Here is a 19,324-nt window from a genome sequence, read left to right as displayed (position 1 = left end):
ACTGCACAAAAGCAAGGCAGCACATCTTCGTGGAGACAGGAAACAGAGAAAGAGACCATGAGCATGTATGTACATGTAACTTACCTCTGCTTTGACTGCCCTGCTTCTGTCTTCTGCCACGGTCACTGCTCTGTCTCCACCAGCAGACTGATTCACTGGCAGAAACCTGCTCCGATAAAAGGAAGTCAAAACAAAATGAGCTCTTCAGGGAAGCAGCTGTGAGTGTCATGAGTTGGCAGCACGTATTGCAGAGCGTATTTAAGCGCTGATTTGGCAGCATTTAAGAAGTGGGGAAATCTTTGTGATGAAGAAGATGATCTGGTTTAACTCACCACCCCAAAATACACCATGGAGCAGGAGAGTGTAGAGACTACCTATAAATCAGTGGTTAGAATGTTTAGCTGGGACCTGGGTGCTGCAGTTCACTTGGGCTGTGGCAGACCTTAATCTGTACTGTTGCCCAACTGAGGGGATGCTTCAGATGTAATCTTTTAAGATGAAAAGGAGGAAGTGTTCAGCTTTCCCAACATAGTGTCTCAAGAACACTGTCTCTGCTACTGCTTTTCATTTGTTTTGTGCTAACTTTAACATTGCAGACTGACCTAATTTGTTTTCCAGTGAGCAGCACAACTAACGAAACCCACCTTATTCTGCATTAATCACACTCCAGTGCAAAAGAAAGCTTGAACACATGTAACCTTTTTCCCAGTGAGGGAACAAACAAGGGTTCTTGTTTATCCTAAGCTATTTTCATCACCTCTGAAAACACGGTATCTGGAGATCTTTGCTTAACGGCTCAGTTAGCTGTAGTCAGCCTGAGGGCTCAGTCCTCACTGAGATTGGCTCGATGACCATGGGCAGAAGGACTTGTTCCATGTCCTTGGGCAGCTGGGCTATAAACTAAGTACAATCCTCCTACATGAGGATCAACCTGTTCTCCCAATTAACTCACAAGTGTCTTCAGAAGAACTTGAGTTTCATCATGGACTGATGAGCATTCAGAGGAGCACCAGACAAGAGGGATGTGCTCTTGGGAGCACCATTGCACAGTATGATGCCTTCAACTACTGGGGGAAGGAAAGAAGTGAAACAACAGGATGTTGGTGACAGTCCTGCTTTACATACAAAGTAAAGAACATTGTTTGGGATAGTGGGAAAGGTAGTTTGATAATTTCTCAGTGAAAAGCACTATAACTTGACTTCTCTGATGTCTACAAGTGACAATAGCTATCATCAAACCATAAATTGATCACTCAGAAGGACTTCTGCAGCATGATGTCTCATCCCTTCTCCTGTCCCAAGGTGGGATCAACAGTCCCCGTGATGTGTCTAATGCTGTTTGCTCAACCCACTTTTCTTGATTTTCCAGAAAATTCAGTTCTCTGCTTCCTCTATGGTGTCCCAGGTGTCATGATAGCTGTACAATTGCAAACTCCTTCCTAGGTGCCTTTATGGAATGCTCTGCCTATTCTCAGGTACGATGCTGTTGCCTTTAGCATGGAAAGGATTGAAAACTTATAAAGCAGGTCTCATGTCCTCATACATTTTCCCTGCAAGCAGTGAGTTAGTTGAAAGATTGACTCTCTGAAGGGCATTTGTCTCCAGGAATTTGTATCTGATGGAAGGAATGTCCTTTTCTGGATGGGCACTGTTTTGTTTGGATCAAACTCTTGTTACATTTGTGAAACAGAAGGAAAAAGGACAGCCTTCAGCAGTGGCTCAGGAGATGAGAAAGGCTTGTTGTTTCTCTTGGAAGGGAAAGGTGCAGAAGCGGTAACAGCCATGGCTAATTTATTTGGCTAATGAACCATCACTCAGAGTGAGACATTGGTCCTTTGGTCTTACAGTGTGACCAGTGAACTGTCCCAGTGCAACAGCTGCACTGTGCTGGCTAGGATCCCAGACTTGGCCCATGTTAACATTTCATTGAAAAGGAGAATGAGGGTGTCAGGCTGAAAGGAAACCCCTAAATGCACAGTGCTCCTTTCCACAGTGGAGCTAATGGAACTTTGTTTTGGAGGAATGGTGACCTATAATGCTGTAACCTAATAACCACAGAGGTTACCCTTCAGCTGAGTGGTTTTGTGCAGCAACTACCTATTTGAAACAAAATTGGTAGAGTCATAATTACCGCAGGAATTAATAGGATGAATAATTCTTTAGCACTGTCTTGAAAGCAGCTCTTTACAGTAGTGGTCAAAGTGCTCTAAATTTACATGGGATGAAGATAATGAATTCTTTCTAACAATGTTTAGGTACTTTTCATTTTAGTGTTTAAACTCCAAAGAGGCTGCTCAGAGCCTTGACAAAGGTTAGATCATCTTAGCTCTATGATAGCCAGTAGCTTATATGTGAAACAGCAGGAGGTGTGAGGTTTCTGCTGGTGTAACTTTGAAATAAATGGTCCCATGGAAGTGCTACCATTGCCAAAATGATTAAGATTGAATCAGCAAGGATTTCTCTTTTTCAGGGTGGGTCTTGAAGCCAAGTTTCCCGGCTTCCAGGTGCATGCTCGAACCATGATACTGGCCACTGTTTTCTGTTTGTTTGTGTCCCTTGCTCTTCCTCATGAAAACAGGGAGCATTCCTGTTTCAAACAAAGACAAACCATCTTCTTTCCAGGAGTGAGGTGATTTTTTTTTGTATGAACTTACTTTTTTCTTTAATAATCTTGCTTAATAATAAAATTATACGATACCACAACTCTTAGAATAAGATTTTGATTACACTATGCCTTTAAATAACTGCCAGCCCAATAAACTGAGCAATACTATAAAGAATGGAAAACATCTAGAAATCACAGAATGTATCCAGAGAAAGGAAGTGCTTTCATTACTGTTACAGTCTAGAGAGGAGTGTAGGCTGGAAGCAAACCCTGTCTTCTATTAGCAAAGTATAGTTATTGCAGAATTGAAGATGTATCAATTGAAAAAGTGTTACAGATCCACAAGGTTGCCAGAAAACATGAAGTGCACTATCAGGACACAAAAGGCATTGGAGTGACATGTAGTGTGCAGGAGGAACCCTTTCCCTGACTCCAGATGCAACAAAAGGGGGTTTTTGCACCTAGTGAATCTAAGGGCTATTGAATGAGTCAGGTAAGGCTTCTGGTTATGGGTTAAGGATATTTCTGCATCAGGTCAATAATTTCATTGTACACATGTAAAGGTGCATCCAATCCCCAGATGAAATCGAGGTGTCCCCATTCAGGAATCTTCTTGTGATAGCTAAGGTTCTTGATTTTAGACAGTAAAATGGCTGCATCCTTGGGATCTGCGAGCAGGTCTCGTCCCCCAGTCCATGCTGCTGTTGGTACAGTCATCTCTTCTACGTTGTAGAGAGGAGGGGTAGTCTGGAAAATAGTACAGGAATGAGTGTCCAGGAGAGCACAGCAACTTAAAACATTCAGCTGGGGCTTTCTTCTGTCCCTGCTTCAAGTAGAGGTGTCTACAACAAGGAGGAAGGAAGTCCCCTTGTTTGCCTTTTCTATCTGTGCTCACAGGGATTACTCAGCTGATAGCACAGCCAAAAGTAAAACATCTCCTGAGCTGACAGAGAGTTATTGTTGGGTCTTTGCTCTCTCAAGTGGGAATCTTAGGGCAGGAACCTGAAACTAGACAGAGATGTCAAGAAGCCTCTGGATAAACCCCCATCATGGTCCTTTTGAAGTACTGCTCAGTCCCAGGAGACATGGGCTAGAGAGAAAACATAACATGTTTGTTCACAAGGAAGAAAAGGATCATAGAATGGCTTCTGTAGGAGGAGAGGGAAAGCAGCTTAGGACTGCTGTGTTTGGGAAAGAGACGCCACAGCAAGGGCAGGAGAAGGTTTATACAACCCCAAATGGTATGAAGACAGAGCACTGCAAGTAATTATGCCAAACACAAAACCTAGAAGGCATGCCATGACTTTCCAGGAGCAAGTAAATTCAAAGCAAACCAAAGGAAGCTGCGTTTCATGCAATTCATCATTAAAACATGTAACTTGTAATGACATGCTGCTGTGGAAACCTAAAGGCTGGGAGGGTCAGGGATGGGATTAGATTGTTGAATGGAAAAGGTGATCCTCAGGGTCTGCTTGAGGACAAAGTCCTTTTGTCTCTTCCAGAATCTAGGGGTGTTAGTTTTCCAGTTTTCCTACTCCTTATGTTGTCGCCTGTTTCAGTTACAAGAGTAGGCAAGATGGTTTTTTTATTTTCTGTGTACTTTTCTTTTTCAAAATGACTTTCTATTTTTTCTGCCCTTACTTCATCTTATTCATATTGATAATTCAATTAGAAAGGTTTTCTCTTCCTCTCTCTCTCTTTGTTTTTAAATTGTATTAAATGTATTATTGCCACTAGTGCTTGCATGCTTTCTTTGTTGACTTCCAAACTGAAAAGCAATAATATTTTCATTTACTTATATTCTGAAAATGTGTCTTCTACTATGTCCTTGCTCTCTTCCTGTGTGTTTCTGTGCTGTCCAAAGTTGCTTCACCAAGGCATACCTGTTGGTATTTTTCCATGTTCTTCTTTGAACTGCCCCAGTCATAAGCTTGGAACTTCCCTGAGCGGGCCTCCTAAGAGGATGAACAAGAGAAGGGTAGTTGTAAAGCCATCATTTGGGAAGTTTGTGAGTTCTTTCCCTGACTCCTATCTAAAGCCCCAACAGTTCTTCTAAGAGCTATGAAGGAGCTGATAGTAAATTAATTAGAAGTGTCAAAAAGTGAAAAGAGTCAGATGTTTTTGTCATAATGAAAGAAATTCACATCTTCTGCAGACAGACCCAAGGATGTCCTTGCAGGCCATTTGTTCAAGTTTGTAAAACTGCTGTTAACAGCTGCTGTCAGCAAGTTCATCTCAGTGCTACTGCCTTGTCCTATTCTTACAGTCATGTTGCCAACACTCAGCTCTGTGAATGGCTCCATCTTATATTTTCTCTTCCCACTCTATTTTGAATACAGAAATTACTATTTTTAGTTCATCCCCTTCTTGGCTTTACCTACAGCATGGGTTGCTCCTACTCTGAGAGACATCTTTAGCAGAATCTTAATACTGAAATTCTGTTAGCTCCTTTGGTTGTAATAACAGGAAGGACAACAAAGACTTAGGAATATTACTTCTGCATGTTTATGCTTGTAGTCTGTGGTTAGATGCTGAATTACATCTGAGTCAATTTGCAGAACTCCCCCCACTCTGCTCTTGTAACCCTTTTTCTTTACAGAAGAAGGTCTAGGTCATGGTTACAAAAGTACTTTATTCAAACCTACTATCTAATGCAATCTCACAGCCAAAAGTATAATTTTATTTTGAGTAAGCGCCTGTGCAGTTGTCACTCGGACATATCTGTGTGTCTGCTTTGCTGAAAAAGGCACAAGCACTCCTGCAAGTTTTGTGTGCTCACAGCTGCTTCCAGCGCCGCTCCAGAGCCCGTGGTGCTGCTAGCAAACCTGCCTTCCTGCAGGGGCTCCTCCAAGGGAGCTTTTGGATCCTCAGAGTGTGAGCACAAAGACAGAAAGGCAGCTCCCATCAGCACTGCTGCTGAAGAGCTACTGTGGCAGTACCTTGTAGGTAAGGGATATAACCAGTCTACTAAATAAAGTATTTATTATTTATGGTTCTACTGCTGCCCAGACGCTGACAGCCTTGAAAGAGAGGGTTTCTATACAAGGGTTTTAATAGTAAAATGTGACAATTTATGTGGCAGCCTAAATCCTGCTCATTTCTTGACACTGCATTGGAAACATGACTAATTTAAGGTAAACTCCCTACAAACTGTGGACATCATTTATAAAAGGTACCAGATACACAATTAGAAGAGTGATGTGTACACCTGCACACACAGCTTCCAGCCTACATATTTTTACTCAAATTGTTGGCGTTAAATGTAGCTGGATCACACAGGGCATTTCTATCCTGCTGGCAAAAGATGGAGCAATGAAAAATAGTGTTCTGAACTGACTTTTCAGCTGCAATTCACCAGTTGTATGTGTTTCCAAGAAGCTGGCAATGTCTTCACAGCTGGTTATCTCTTATCTCTCTACTCAGCTCAAGGTGAGTACCTGTCCTATCTTTCAGGGGATTTCTCATACCTGACTCCAGTGGACTATGTTCTGCACAGAAGTTCCAGCAGAGGTTTGGGCAATATACACGTTGATTCGGTTCTGAAAGAGAATATTCAGTGAGCATTCTTGTCTTCCCTTCTATGCAGATGTACATCAAAAGATATGCTACAGCAAAGCCACGTATCAATTAAACCAACAGAAATTGCAGTGGCATGATTGGAAACTCCCTCAGATTTACTTCACATGTGGCAGTATGTCAGATTAGGTATAGCACTGAAAGAGCAATCCCTAACCAGAGTGTTTTCCAGGATGATTAGGAATCTAAAAGAATCTGTAGGTGAGAAGGAATGAATAGAAAGCAATTTAGACCTCAATCTGTGTGGTGTTTTTCAGAATTCTGTATCACACTCTGTGTGAGGGAGGATCACTGCAGGATAGGACAACAAAGGGAAATGCAATTTCCTGACGGATGCACAAATATTTGAAATAAAACACACCCTACTAGCGCAGGGGATTCTTAGCAAACTGCAGTGGGATCCTTCCTCAGTGAACACTTTCTGAGACATTTTTTGAAAAATGCTAGAGCAAAATTTTGACTCCCAGGTGATCTGACCTACAGCTGGACATAGCATGAGGTGCCCAGGTATGTCCTAATACTCTCCTACCCTGATGGCCCAAGGCTTGGAGAACGAGGACAAGGAGGAATATGTGTGCTCCTTTCTGTGTGGCAAAGTGAAAACATGTAGCAGGTAGACTTCATTTCTTCTTTTTCAGTGTGCCAGCATGTGAAATATCTCTGATGAGACCAGTAGCCACAGTATGGACTAGGATATGGTGCCCTGGGTGAGGTCTGCCAGAAGGCAGACTGCAGAATTCTGGGGCCTCTGAGCAGCTCTCAACTGCAGAACTGGTGCCAGATGCTCTTCTGAGGGCAGAGGCAGTGGTTCCCTGCTAGACATAGGGCAATCAGCAGATACTGCTGTCCAGCAGTGGGGACCATTGCCTGCAATGTGGTACTAATAGAAATTCAGGATTCACACTACAGGATAGAAGGTGAATTTGAGGAGCATAAGATTAAAGAGCTGATAAAAGTTATACGTACCACATCAATGTTTTTCAGGTTACAGCCACCCAGATTGAAGAAGACACTTCTACAAAGCCTGGCAAAAGCTCGGTGGCTGCAGACAGGGGCCATTATCCTTGTGAGACACTCCGTCTGGGGAAGGAATTCTCTGTTGCCAAGCATACCCTGTGAAATACAAAGGTAACAATAATGTGGGAATATATACACTTCTCCATCAATTTCAGTGGTTCCTACTCGCCTTTTCTCCATTTGTCAGATGATGTTCCCACAAACAAGTGAGAAATTACTTGGTTTTCCATTGCATCAGCCTGCTTGGGCATTACTCAATCTGGGTTACATCACTTTTAATGAAGAGATATGTTAAATTAACTCCAATTCATAGTTTAAGCTTTTATATCAGCGGCTTTGCCTGAAGGAATCCTGGAAACCTTTGAGGATCTGCATCTTTGTACCTCTCTGGCTGACCTGTCCCAGTGCTGCAGTGTTGCCTTGGACTGAAAGCTTTTCTTATTGCCCTGTCTGAACTCTCACCACAAGGTAAACCTGCCCACATGCAAATGAGTCGACTTCACAAAGCCCCATACTTTCTATTTATCCATTTTAAGAGCTGAACAAACAAGTATATGGTTAAACAGGGGAAACCAAGGTATCACACACCCTGAGCATTTTCTCAGGAAGGTAGAGGAGTTTTGTTGCTGGGCCTTTAGCATACTTAATAGCAGTGACAGGTGCCAATGCAAAGTAGAATTTGATTTTTTGAGCCAGTTCTGGCATTGTTGAAAATGCAATGAAAGCTGGAAAAAAAAAAAAAAAAGAGGAGTTAAAACCCCATATCTTTACAATAGACTGTTTTCAGTATTAATATACATTCTGCACTTTCAATTTATAAGTTGTTGAGAGACTATGGTCCAACCTAGATTTGTATGAAATCCCTCCTTTCCACAAGTTACCAGCTTGTAGAAGATTTCCCCTATTCAGAGAAATTTCTTTCTGTATTTTGCAGCTTTCTTCCAGACTTGATTAAATATAATGTATATTTCTGATGTACTTTCATGTATTTCTTATACTATTGGGAGGAAAATTCATTTTCCTTCTGGTCAATCCAATTTGTATTTTCTTTTTTCATGCCTACATCTGGTCCAAATTGGCCAGCTTCTCTTTCTGTACTCTCATCTTCCTGTTTGCTTTATTTTGGTGAACTAACCAGCTGCTGTTGGGCACACCCTTTTATCTTGGATAAAAACAATTTGCCTGGCCCACCCACAACATTTTCTGGATTAATTCTTAGTTGACAGATTTCCAGCAGCAGTGCATTTGTTCCATTACGCTTCATTATCTTTATATTACATTTTAAATGCCTGCATGTTGAAAATTGCTTATACTAACACAGTATTTCACAACTACAAAGAGTTAATCAAAACTACAAGTACATTCAGTAACTCAGTATCTTAAATCACATTTCACTCCTGTTTTCTGGAAGAATTCCTCTCTTGTGTGCAACTTACCAATGGTAGTACCTTGTGAATAGCCAATATAGTACAACTTCTCCTGTCCTGTTTTCTCCAAAATGAAATTTATTGCTGCTGGAAGATCAAACTTTGCCATCTCATCAAAACTGCAGGCAGGAGATTTAAAGAGAGGCATGCATAAATCAAAACCCAGACATTAAATTGAATCCACATTTTTATTAATAGCTTGTCAGCAAAGAAACAGTCTGACGGATTTAGAGTATAATTCAATTGTTCTAAGTTCTTTGTTTTTCTGGCAGTGGGTATGGAAGATACTACTCAAGATTTTTTTTGGATTATTGTGTTACACACACTAGTGTTTCTAAGTAGCTGCTAAAACTGGTTCCAGGGCTGAGGAACAGCTTGGAGGTGGCCCGGGCAGGTTCCTCTGAGTCGTTCTGCTGCTGTGCCTCTAGTTTGAAGAACCTGATCAAGCAGTAATTAAGTTGTGTCCTTTACTATTACAGTTCACATGTTTTTATAGGGGCACCTCAGCAAAAGCAAATGTAAAGAATGCTTATTAAAAATTAGCATATGTAAATCCCTGATTCAGCCATCTGAAATAAATATGTAAGGATGGGCAATGGATATCCCCTTCAGTAGTTCTGTCTACCTGAAAGCCCAGAATTCATCTTGATCAATGGAATACTTCTGATGTTTTCTTGACCAGCGATTCCCTCTGCTATTTCCCATCCAAACATCAAATCCAGCATCAGCTAGCAGGAAGCCCAAGCTGTTGTTGGGCAGGTTTGTGACCCAATTACGAGCATCTCCCAGTAATCCATGCTGGAGAAACACAGCAGGTCTTGAAGCTGAAAAATCAAGCAAAAGCAAAACAGTTTATAATTGTTTTTATCTTTTCAGTTCCTGGTTGTTCAGAGACACTGCTGTTTCATATTCAATACTGGGATTTTTTCCTGAATCAACAAATCATAAGAATAAAACCCCTCTTTCAGTAAGAGACAACTTCTAAGCTTCTAAAAGAATTGATGGAAAGATCTGTCTGACACAACAGCAAACTAACTTGGCACCCTCTGGTCATTGTTTGTACAGACAGACACATCAGATGGAGATTCTAAACATCGATAGGGAGATGAAGGTGTGGCATTGTTTTCAGAAATTTCCTTTACCCAAAATATGAATCAGACACTGATACTAACCAGGTGTAAGCAAAGGCAAAGCAAAATGAGAAGCTGGAAAAGCTTTTGCAAAACAGGTTGATTAGGCAACCTTTATCCTATTTTTAATTTTTTAAAAAGTTTTACTTATCAACTCTTACTAGGAAGCATATGCTTAATATTATGGTGGATTTTTATTATAAATAGTGCTTGTCATTAATTCTGTTGATCTTGCAGGTTGTTCAGGGCAGCCAGAACTCTGCTAAAATTTCACTCATGTATACAAGCTTTGGTGGATGTTTTAAAAATAAGAGTTGTCTTTTTTGAGAATATGCCTTATCTAGACTGGTGTTGTGTCATATTAAATAACTGTACCTGGGCTTCCTTGATTCTGAGTACCATAAGGGATTCTGTTAATGGTAATGGTATAGCCATCTTCTGTCATCACTTCATACTCCTCACTGGGGTACCCTTTGTAAGTAATGAGCTCATTCTAGGAGAGAAGGTACAAATGCATGTGTTTGCACAAGTCCATTTCATATATTTTTAGACAGTCACAATGAAGAAATGTTAGAAAGCAGGTACAGCTGGGGATTTAACTTACATACATTAAGCATCTGAATGTATGTAACCCTAAAGCAACAACAAATTTCCTTTTTTCTTTATATTGTATCTAGGGCTTTACTACCCAATTAAAATATGTCATATAAAACCTCTATTACACTCCTGCCATACAATCACTACAAGCTCTTGCATTCTGGTGATATAATAATCCCTATAAGCTCAATGCAGGACTTTATGAGCTGAGGTGTGTGGCAGAGACAAGGAGCTGTGTGGGTGCAATGCTTCTGATTTTGATACAGCCTGGGATTAGCTTATTAAAACTACTTTCAGAGGAATCCAGACAGCTTCACAATTGTGGTTTGCTGAACAGCATAGATGCAGTGAGCACTGCTGAAAAGCTGACTACATTATGGAAAAAAAAAAAAAGATCAGGCATTTGCACAGTTGCAAGGGAAACTAGAACAGCCCATCTTAAGCTCTGAAGTAAATATTAGTTTTGACCTGAAACGTTCCATCTGTTTTGTTACAAAAGAGTTTTGGTTTTTATAACTTGCACTCAGAGAATTACTCAGTATGTTTTGCCTTGCAGGACAGAACCTCCAAGATTTTAACAAACAATGAAAGACCTACACAAGCCTCCTTGGCAAGAGGTGTTTTTCTGAAAAGCTGGCCATTTCTGGTCTCTGCTGGTCACCACTAGTTGTTTACAGACTTCATTGCTGATGAAATGTTGACATTCCAGATAGTCATTCTTTCAGACAAGCAGGCAGTGCCAGCAATAGCAAGCTGGTAAACGATATTTAAAAGGAAAACAGGTCTGGAGATCTACTATTCGTTTTAATTTCTACCAGAGAAAAGATGGGCTGTTACACATGCAGGCAGAAGAGAATAGAAGAGAAAGCAGTAGTACATACAATAACTGGAGAGGATAGGTTAAATAAAGGCAGCTTATCCACCCTGTTATTTCTAACACTTAGGAACCCCTCTGCTGTTAGTCATGCATACCCTCCATCCTCAAGTCACTCCATCAATGTCACCTTGATTTTGATGTTGACATTTTTGTAGTGAACTTTCTCATACACTTTCTGTAAATAACTCAATGTTTTGTATTCTTTTATAGAGGAGGAGAAATTTGATAGACTGTTAGTTTGTCCAGTGTCATTGGAGAGGTGGCACTGTCACCCTCCAATCCACTGTCACTTTTGGAAAACTATAAATATTAGAGTCAGAAAATAAACTTCCCCTTTTCTCTTCACCTTGAGAACAGAGGTGTGTGCTTGTGTTCTTTCGTGTCCTATAGTGACACATCAACCAACTTACAATACTCATAAAAGCTTCAGGATCCACAGCTCTCTTCATTCTTCTCAGTTCTTCTGAATAAGCAACTCCCTGAAATAAATATATCACAGCAACAAACAGCCATATCTTCTCCCTGCAAAATCCAATATATTAATCTGTCAGTAGTCCTTCTCTGCACTTGCAATCCAGAGAGATTCTGTACTTTTCTGATGAGGAAAGTGCTGTCTAATAATGAATGGAGCCAGTCTGGTCCTCCCTACTTGTTAATTAAATGGAACAAAGCTAACTTCAAACACCTGTCTGAGGGTGTTGGAGAGCGACCTGGACTCTCTGCTAAGGTTTGGGTGCGGATGCTGCTCTTGATCAAGGCAAAAGTTTCAATGAATCCAAGAAAAGGAGCAAAGCTTCTGGTGAAATGAATTTCACTCATTTTTCTGAAAAGTAGGTCACTTGCATTCCCATACCATGTATTTGATCTGTAGGTGAATTTGGAAACATTTCTGGTTACCTCTGTGAAACAGAGTTATTGGGTAACTCGTAAATAAATCAGTCATTGTCACAGTGAAGATTTCAAAGAGGAGATAACCAAGTTGTTGGATAATTAGTGGAAAAAAGTAAAAACAATTCCAAATAAAAAAATTAAATATTTATCATTTAATTAAAAACTTGGGAACCTAAATAAAGCAGTTCTTTATATTTTCAAAATTTATACAAACCTGCTTAATGACAAAATTTATCCACTCCATAGGATGAGGATGGATAGAGGAAAAGAACACTTTGCCAAATGTAATGCTACAGGGACCAGGATCCAGTTTTGTTAAGCAAGAAAGGAACAAAAAATCCCTGGGAGGTAGCTATCCTGTTTAGAGGCACACATTTAGCACTGTCTGTGAAGACCTACATACTCTTGGCTCAAAGAAAATGCAGTGTTTGCATAAGCATCTTCTCCACAGTGTACAACCGCCCAGAGGCCACACCTAAACTTCTGTAGTCCCTGTGATAGATCTTTCAGTCAGACTGATTCAGCCAAAAATCTATTGCATTTATTGTTTTTCTATTCAAGAAGACTTTTAAACTATTTCCCCCCCAAATAATATGAATAGCTTGTTTTTTTCTTCTCACAGAACAACAATTTATACACTAACTGCCTAGCACTGCATTCTGGTACAATCTGTGTGTTGAAAATGCATAGCTCCTTTTGTAGAAAAAGGGACATTTAGAGACCTTTGTTTTACTGAGCTGACACCCTTTCTTTTGGTTTAAAGTCACCACTTTCTGATTCTCTCACTTGCCATATTCCCATACCTCTTCAGCTACCCCAGGGTTACTAAATTCAGGCTGGGTGAGCCAGGCCTGAATCTCTTTAGTCACAAGGAATCTTGAGAGAAAATGCCATACTTTCACCTACCTACAAGCAAAACAACACACGAAATACATTTGTTCCCAAATAGTAAATAACTCCTCAAGCTCAGGTTTCATACCATCTTTTGCAGCTCCCATGAAGCTTCACCAGTTTTGGATCATACATAAATCAAAGCATTACTGACCTTGTGCCCAAAGTCATGTGTTTGGCTGAGCAGCTGCAGCTACAGAAGAATGAAAACTCAATTCCTGGCTGTTAGGAAGCGGTGCTGGCAGTGAAAGGATGGTCATGCACTGTTTTTTCCCCCAATCATGCAGCAACTTGACAATAAGCCTCTGTTTCTTTCTCACTACTCATTCCTTCTGCTATCACTTCAGCTTTTCCCTTATGCAGAACCAGAAAGGGGAGACTCCTTTTATTCTCAAACCTCATGCTATTCAGCTCCTTAGCCACCACAGCTATAACAAGGCTCTTCTACTATCACAGATTGCTGGATTTTTAAGGAGAATACCAGCCTCTGTAGAGTGGCAGAGAAGGATCAGGAATTTTGAAAACAAATATATTCAAAGATATACCTTATCATACCTAATGAAATTGTCAATAGACCTGCAACAAATTTCTTTTTTACCAAAACCTACTAATTCCAGCTTCTCATGTTATCTGAAAAGGAAGGAAGGAACTCTGATACCTCTACAGATGTTACTGCACATATTTTTCTTTTATTTTTTTACTGATTTGGTTGCTGCTCCATAATTCTATGTTGTTGCTGGAGTGGTTTTGGGAGATTTTCTTCCATTTATATTTCCACCTCTTAAATGGGCATAGATTTGAATGGATATTCCCTAAATGAATAGTTATGAAACTAGAAGGCTTTTCTGTAATCTGTGTGGACTCATGTCCTTTTTAAGGTATTCAGGACAGTGATCTTTTTAAGTCTCCTCTTTTTGTGGAGGACAAGCCCTGTGCAGCTGTGTTCCACCATGAGTGGAACACTCCTCCCTACAGCAATACAAGCTGTGCAGAAGTATGAGTGAGGACCTTTTTTTTTCCACTTGTGTACCCTGGTATAAAGTTGGTGGGTTTTTCATTCAGCATGTTCCAAGTATTTTTAAATCCTGAAGATAATTATTCTTTCTTGTTCAGTTCCCAATTTTTATTCCTTCAAATATTCTTTCTGTCTCACAAATAATGTTCATCCACATAGAACAGATCATCTTAAACACTGAGATGAACATTGACCAAAGTTTCGAGCAGGATTTGATATTTCTATTTATATTATAGCTTGCATGTTTCTCCTTGCAGTACTGCCTGTGGTTAGGATCAGAAATATTCAATATATCCTCAGAAGTTATTTTCTTTAGTATTTACAGATCAGAAAGAAATATGAAAGACAATCTCAGGAGAAGACCTGTTCCTGCAAAACTTGTTATCAGACTTTCAAAGAGAAATAGAAACATCTGAGTTCAGTTTCTGGCAGCGAATAAGGAGAGGAAATGATTTTCAAAGAGCTGGTTTAGAACATGGAGTGTTTTCAAATATTGATTCTACGCACGGGATGGGATGTTTTTGAATCTTCTCATTATTTCCTTTATATACTCCAAGTTCTTTCATCTTTCCTGTAACAAAAGCAGGTTTCTGCCTTTCTAAAGTCTCAGTGTCTTTGGAAGCTCGACAAGAAATTCAGGAGTGAATTGTTTAAATGTGTACTTGCCTTTGAGTAGCTCATGCTATTCTAAGTCATTAAGATGTGCTATTAACTCACTGTGAACAAAGACAGCTTCATTCTTTAATGCAAAACAATGCTCCAATAACAAAAAACTCACTAAAACATTGCATACACATGGCATAATAGCAAATGACTGGATAAAGTCATTGCAGGCAGTATGTGTTTAAAGTGAGTGTTTGAGAGGGGCAAAGCAGGTGAACTAGGGTTAGTGTTGGGCTGATTATTTCAATACCAGACACGCACACTCTGTCATAAATTATCAGGTTTCAGGGGAAGTTACTCACACTATAATCAGGTGTGGAATTCAGTGGAAATGCTTAAAGGTTGAGATGTTGCTGTCAGAGTTGTAGCTGCATCTTCACAAGTGTGGTCATATGTAAATGAACTTTAAACTGGTCAGTCTAGGTGCCCTTGTATAAATAACTGCCTTTATATAAATTGTTCACTACGTGCTCAGTTTATGAAGCCTCAACTCTTTCCAGTGCTTTTTATGGATAAAACCTCCATCAATGTACAGAATATAATCCCTAGGATTTTTGTGTTTTCTGTAAACTCTTTGCTCTCCCCATTCCCTCCTGCTGCAGGAATTGGACCTGGCTCTGGAAATTACTTAGGAATGGAAGATATTTTTATACAGCTGAATATAGCAGTTCATCATGGATCAAATATGTCCTTTTGGCTTCTTCATGCAGCCAGTGAACGTAGTTATCAGAAATGTTTGGCTATTTTAAGTATGCTAAGGAGGGCCTTTAAGGGGAGGTATGCTCTATTGAGAGACAGACTTGTTTTTGTGGAAGCTGCCATCCAGGAGTCTCCAAGGGAACACATAGCAGCAAAACCAGAAGGATCCCCTTGTGCACTCGTATGGCTTTAAAAACATTTCATCTCATAATGGTGTAAACAGTTACTTCCTGAGAGTGAGAAAAACACTGAGAACTAAGCACAGGGTCTAGTAGTGAGCTCTCCACTGAATCCCTGGGACAATACCTGGTTCCCACAGCATACAACAACTGCCCTCATCTACCCACCCCATGCTGTTGCCTCAGCTGGAGTGCTGTTGGCCCCCAGCACAGGCACATTTTGGGGGTGAAGGCAGACCCTCCCTATTCAGCAATGGACCCTACACCTCCAAACGGCAAAGGAACTGCTCTCGGGGGAGTCCCTACACACACACAGAGGTGCAGAAGCATAAAGCATTAGGAGATCAGGCACTGCTTGGGGGAGAGAGTCTTCTCAGCTCTGTCAGGCCTGCAAAAATATTTCTGGTGGTCATCATTAAGGTCAATGGACTTGCTTGGGGTTTACCAGTATTGGGCTGAGTGGCACAGTATTTGTAAGTTATGGGTGAGTAGCTCTGCACTGGCACTTGGATAATTATGAATCTTTCCTGTGACAAAGGTAAGCTAAGAAGTGTCAAAAGGAAGGGCTCATGAGGGACAGAGAAGGCTGCATGCCTGGCTGTGCTGTTCACACTGCTGATGCCTTGTCTGGAAATGTCCCAGGCAGCGTTGCCCTCCTGCTCAAGTGCCAGTCACCTATAGAAGGGGCAGCTTCCACATGAAAAGCTCAGCACCAGCCTGTCTGTTAACTTATCCAGGGGAGATATAACTTGCTATAAGAGCAATTATTTCCACAGTACTTTTTGGCTGATGCTGAAGTTTGTGAAATGTCTGCAAGCCAGGACTTCTTCACCTCCGAGGGTGGATGAAGTCTGTGTTGCAATTTATGAGCTTTGCATTGTTAAAATTGTTTTGCCTCACAATCTGCAGAATTGTTTTTTAATCCTTCTTCTAATTTTGCAGCAATGTATAGAGCAGTATCTTTTCACTCACACAGTCACCAGACATCAATGCTATCAACTATATTTAAAGAAGACAGGAATTTACACATCTGCCAACACATGCGGAAAGCTGAAAATTACATATGCTTTATTTCTCTTATTCTTGTTGCTAAATGAAAGTCTTGGGAGTGTGAATTGAGATCCTCTGGCAGAAAAACTAGGACCTGTAGGAGCACTGTGCAGGCCTTGCGCTCAGTGTGCAGCAGTCTCCTGGTGAGCATGACAAGCCCAGACTGAAGAAGTCTCTGGTCAGCTTTGTGCTGCCATCAGCAGGACCTACCCAGCTATTTATAGGGGTCAAAGGGACTGTGGGCAGAGGGGCTTTGGTTTTTCTTAATCCTAAGAATTAAAGTAAGAGGTGTTTGCTCTGGGAAAGAAGGAAGGTGCTGGGGAGGTTAGAGACAGTGCCACTAAACCTCTGTCCTCCATTCAAACTGGGATTTTTGCATGCCTGTAACTGGGTTGAGTGGGGGATGAGTTAGCAGCATCCCAGAGTGTGCGGTGTCTCTTCCTACAAACACCTTTCTCCTTGCCTTCTGTCTGCTGGAAAATTCTCACCAAATATGAATTCCATTACTAATCATCTCCATCATGGTTTCTTCATTCTTTTCATGCATTAAAACCAGCTTCCTAACTTCACACAGAATCACACATAATCACTAGTTTGGAAGAGACCTTCAAGATCATTGAGTCCCATCCATGCCCTAACACCTCAACTAAGCCATGGCAGTGAATGCCATATCCAGTATCTTTTTAAACACATCCAGGGATGGTGACTCTACCACCTCTCCGAGCAGAGCATTTCAGAACTTTATCACTCTTTCTGTAAAAAACTTTTTCCTAACATCCAACCCATATTTCCCTTGGCACAGCTTGAGACTGTGACCTCTGGTTCTGCCAATGTTTGCCTGGAGAAAGAGACCAACCCCCACCTGACTCCAGCCACCTTTCAGGGAGCTGTAGAGAGTAAAAAGGTCACCTCTGAGGCTCCTTTTCTCCAGGCTGAACAGCCCCAGGTCCCTCAGCGGTTCCTCACAGGGTTTGTGCTCCCAGCCCCTCTCCAGCCTCGTTGCCTCCTCTGGACGCACTTGAGCGTCTCAACGTCCTTCCCAACCTGAGGGGCCAGAGCTGGACACAGCACTCAAGGGGTGGCCTCAGCAGTGCCAAGTACAGGGGAAGGGTGACCTCCCTGCTCCTGCTGGCCACACTGTTCCTGATACAGGCCACCAGGCCATCTTCTTGGCCACCAGGGCACACTGCTGGAAACTTCTGTTATGGCAGCAGGTAAGATAATCATAGACCTGTCTTTCCGAATTGTAACACACTTATTTTTTCACTTGTACCTTTATACATATTAGGAATTTCTTTCAAAATAGCAAAGGTTTTGCTGACTCACAGATAATCTATCTTTAAAAAGTGAAGATACAGCTATCAATACAAACTAATGGTTTGCCCCGAGGATCAACATTAATTTTCCCACATGAAATAATCTACTGTAAAGGGTGAAAAATAAAATATACAGTAACGATAAAATTAAGGTAATTACTTTGTACTTAGGATGCAGAATATTGTTTTAATATTTTGTAAGGGAAAAGGAACAAGATCACATGATCAAAGTATTTTAACCTTAGCTATAGAAATGCACTTTAAATAGCAAAGCTCCTCATCAGATATAGTCTGTGTTTTCAATGGAAACTTCCCCTTATAAGGACAAAATTTTCCTGCTGACCCCAAAGTGATACTTTCCAAACCAAATGAAGAACCTACATGTTCTATTTTACTTAAGTCAACAAAATGTTTCATACTCTTGCTACGTGAAGGAAGTCAACTTCTAAAATGTTAGTGCCAACATAGTTCCACAACATTGCACAGAGGAACAAATGAAACTTATGGACCTCTTTCAAGTTCTGCTCCACTGAATGTTGCATTAGACACCAAACGTTTTCATTAAACAAAGGAGTATTCTTACACTAAGACAAACAGTATCAGACAAGGGCATAATTCTTACCATCCCAAAAGAAATCCATGTCTTTTTGATGATCAGGATGACCTCTTTGCTTTGGAAGCATTTTGTGAAGGGTCTTGGGGCAGGCAGATCCATTTGCAGAGGGGTCTTGTGGGTGTTTCACTCCCCTGGAGCAGATAGTAGTGGCCATCTGAAAAGCAGTCCATTCCCAAAGTCTGTGTAAGAGAGCACTCTGTCCCTCTTTGCTGGTGGGACTGTCAATCTGCAGGGGAGAAGCTCCAATATTAGAGAACAGGTCTGAAAAGCTGGTAATTTGTATTTTCCTTTTGAAAACCAACAGGACAACTAGTCAGGTCTTCGCTGTCCAAAATCTGTGGTGCGGTGATCCTCAGGCTGATTCTGGTCTGAGCTGGCAGCAGCCCTACAGAGCAGCACTCAGGGGTACCAGCTAAGAGCTGGCCCTGGCAGCACCACTTTTTGGCTCTGTACCCCTTGCACTGTGCCCTGTCCCTCAGCTGGCAAGGCTGGGCTGACATCTCCCTGCTGCAGCAGTGCCCAGCCAAATCAGTCAGCACTGGTTGTACCCACAGTCTTGCTCAGGTCATCCTGACACCTTGAAAAAAGTGTCTGGTGTCCACATCTAACAACTGAGACATTCGGCCCCTCATCACTGTTATCCAGTCTTCTCAAGTAGTTCTGGTCTCCAAGGCTTTTTCTTCCTCTCTGTGCTTCAGCTGGCACCTCCAATTACGAGAATTTTGTGCACAAACTGTCCCTGCTACTTGTCTGAACAGTCTCTAAGCTGCAATCT

The 19,324-nt window shown here is 41.2% G+C and overlaps 2 protein-coding genes across 3 annotated transcripts in view; both read right to left on the bottom strand.

The window, feature by feature from the left end:
* LOC132329916 (lysosomal acid lipase/cholesteryl ester hydrolase-like) overlaps positions 1-224 on the bottom strand; it is a 12,664-nt gene extending 12,440 nt beyond the window's left edge. For both annotated transcript variants that reach the window (XM_059851559.1, XM_059851560.1), the window contains exon 1: positions 85-224. The gene's annotated coding sequence lies outside the window, so the exon portion shown is untranslated. The remainder of the gene's footprint in view (positions 1-84) is intronic.
* LOC132329918 (lipase member M-like) overlaps positions 1-19,324 on the bottom strand; it is a 21,474-nt gene extending 2,150 nt beyond the window's left edge. The window contains exons 1-10 of the mRNA XM_059851563.1: positions 18,556-19,324; positions 11,640-11,751; positions 10,131-10,248; positions 9,251-9,449; positions 8,635-8,744; positions 7,787-7,923; positions 7,148-7,294; positions 6,073-6,144; positions 4,489-4,560; positions 85-3,352 (exon numbers count right to left, since the gene is read on the bottom strand). Of these exons, the coding sequence (XP_059707546.1) occupies positions 3,119-3,352; positions 4,489-4,560; positions 6,073-6,144; positions 7,148-7,294; positions 7,787-7,923; positions 8,635-8,744; positions 9,251-9,449; positions 10,131-10,248; positions 11,640-11,678 (1,128 nt within the window). The 5' untranslated portion in view covers positions 11,679-11,751; positions 18,556-19,324 and the 3' untranslated portion in view covers positions 85-3,118. The remainder of the gene's footprint in view (positions 1-84; positions 3,353-4,488; positions 4,561-6,072; positions 6,145-7,147; positions 7,295-7,786; positions 7,924-8,634; positions 8,745-9,250; positions 9,450-10,130; positions 10,249-11,639; positions 11,752-18,555) is intronic.

Source organism: Haemorhous mexicanus, chromosome 7 (assembly GCF_027477595.1).
Source record: "Haemorhous mexicanus isolate bHaeMex1 chromosome 7, bHaeMex1.pri, whole genome shotgun sequence".
Taxonomy (NCBI): Eukaryota; Metazoa; Chordata; class Aves; order Passeriformes; family Fringillidae; genus Haemorhous; species Haemorhous mexicanus.
Note: the sequence above shows the minus strand (reverse complement) of the source record. Positions and strands in the feature narration are given on the sequence as shown.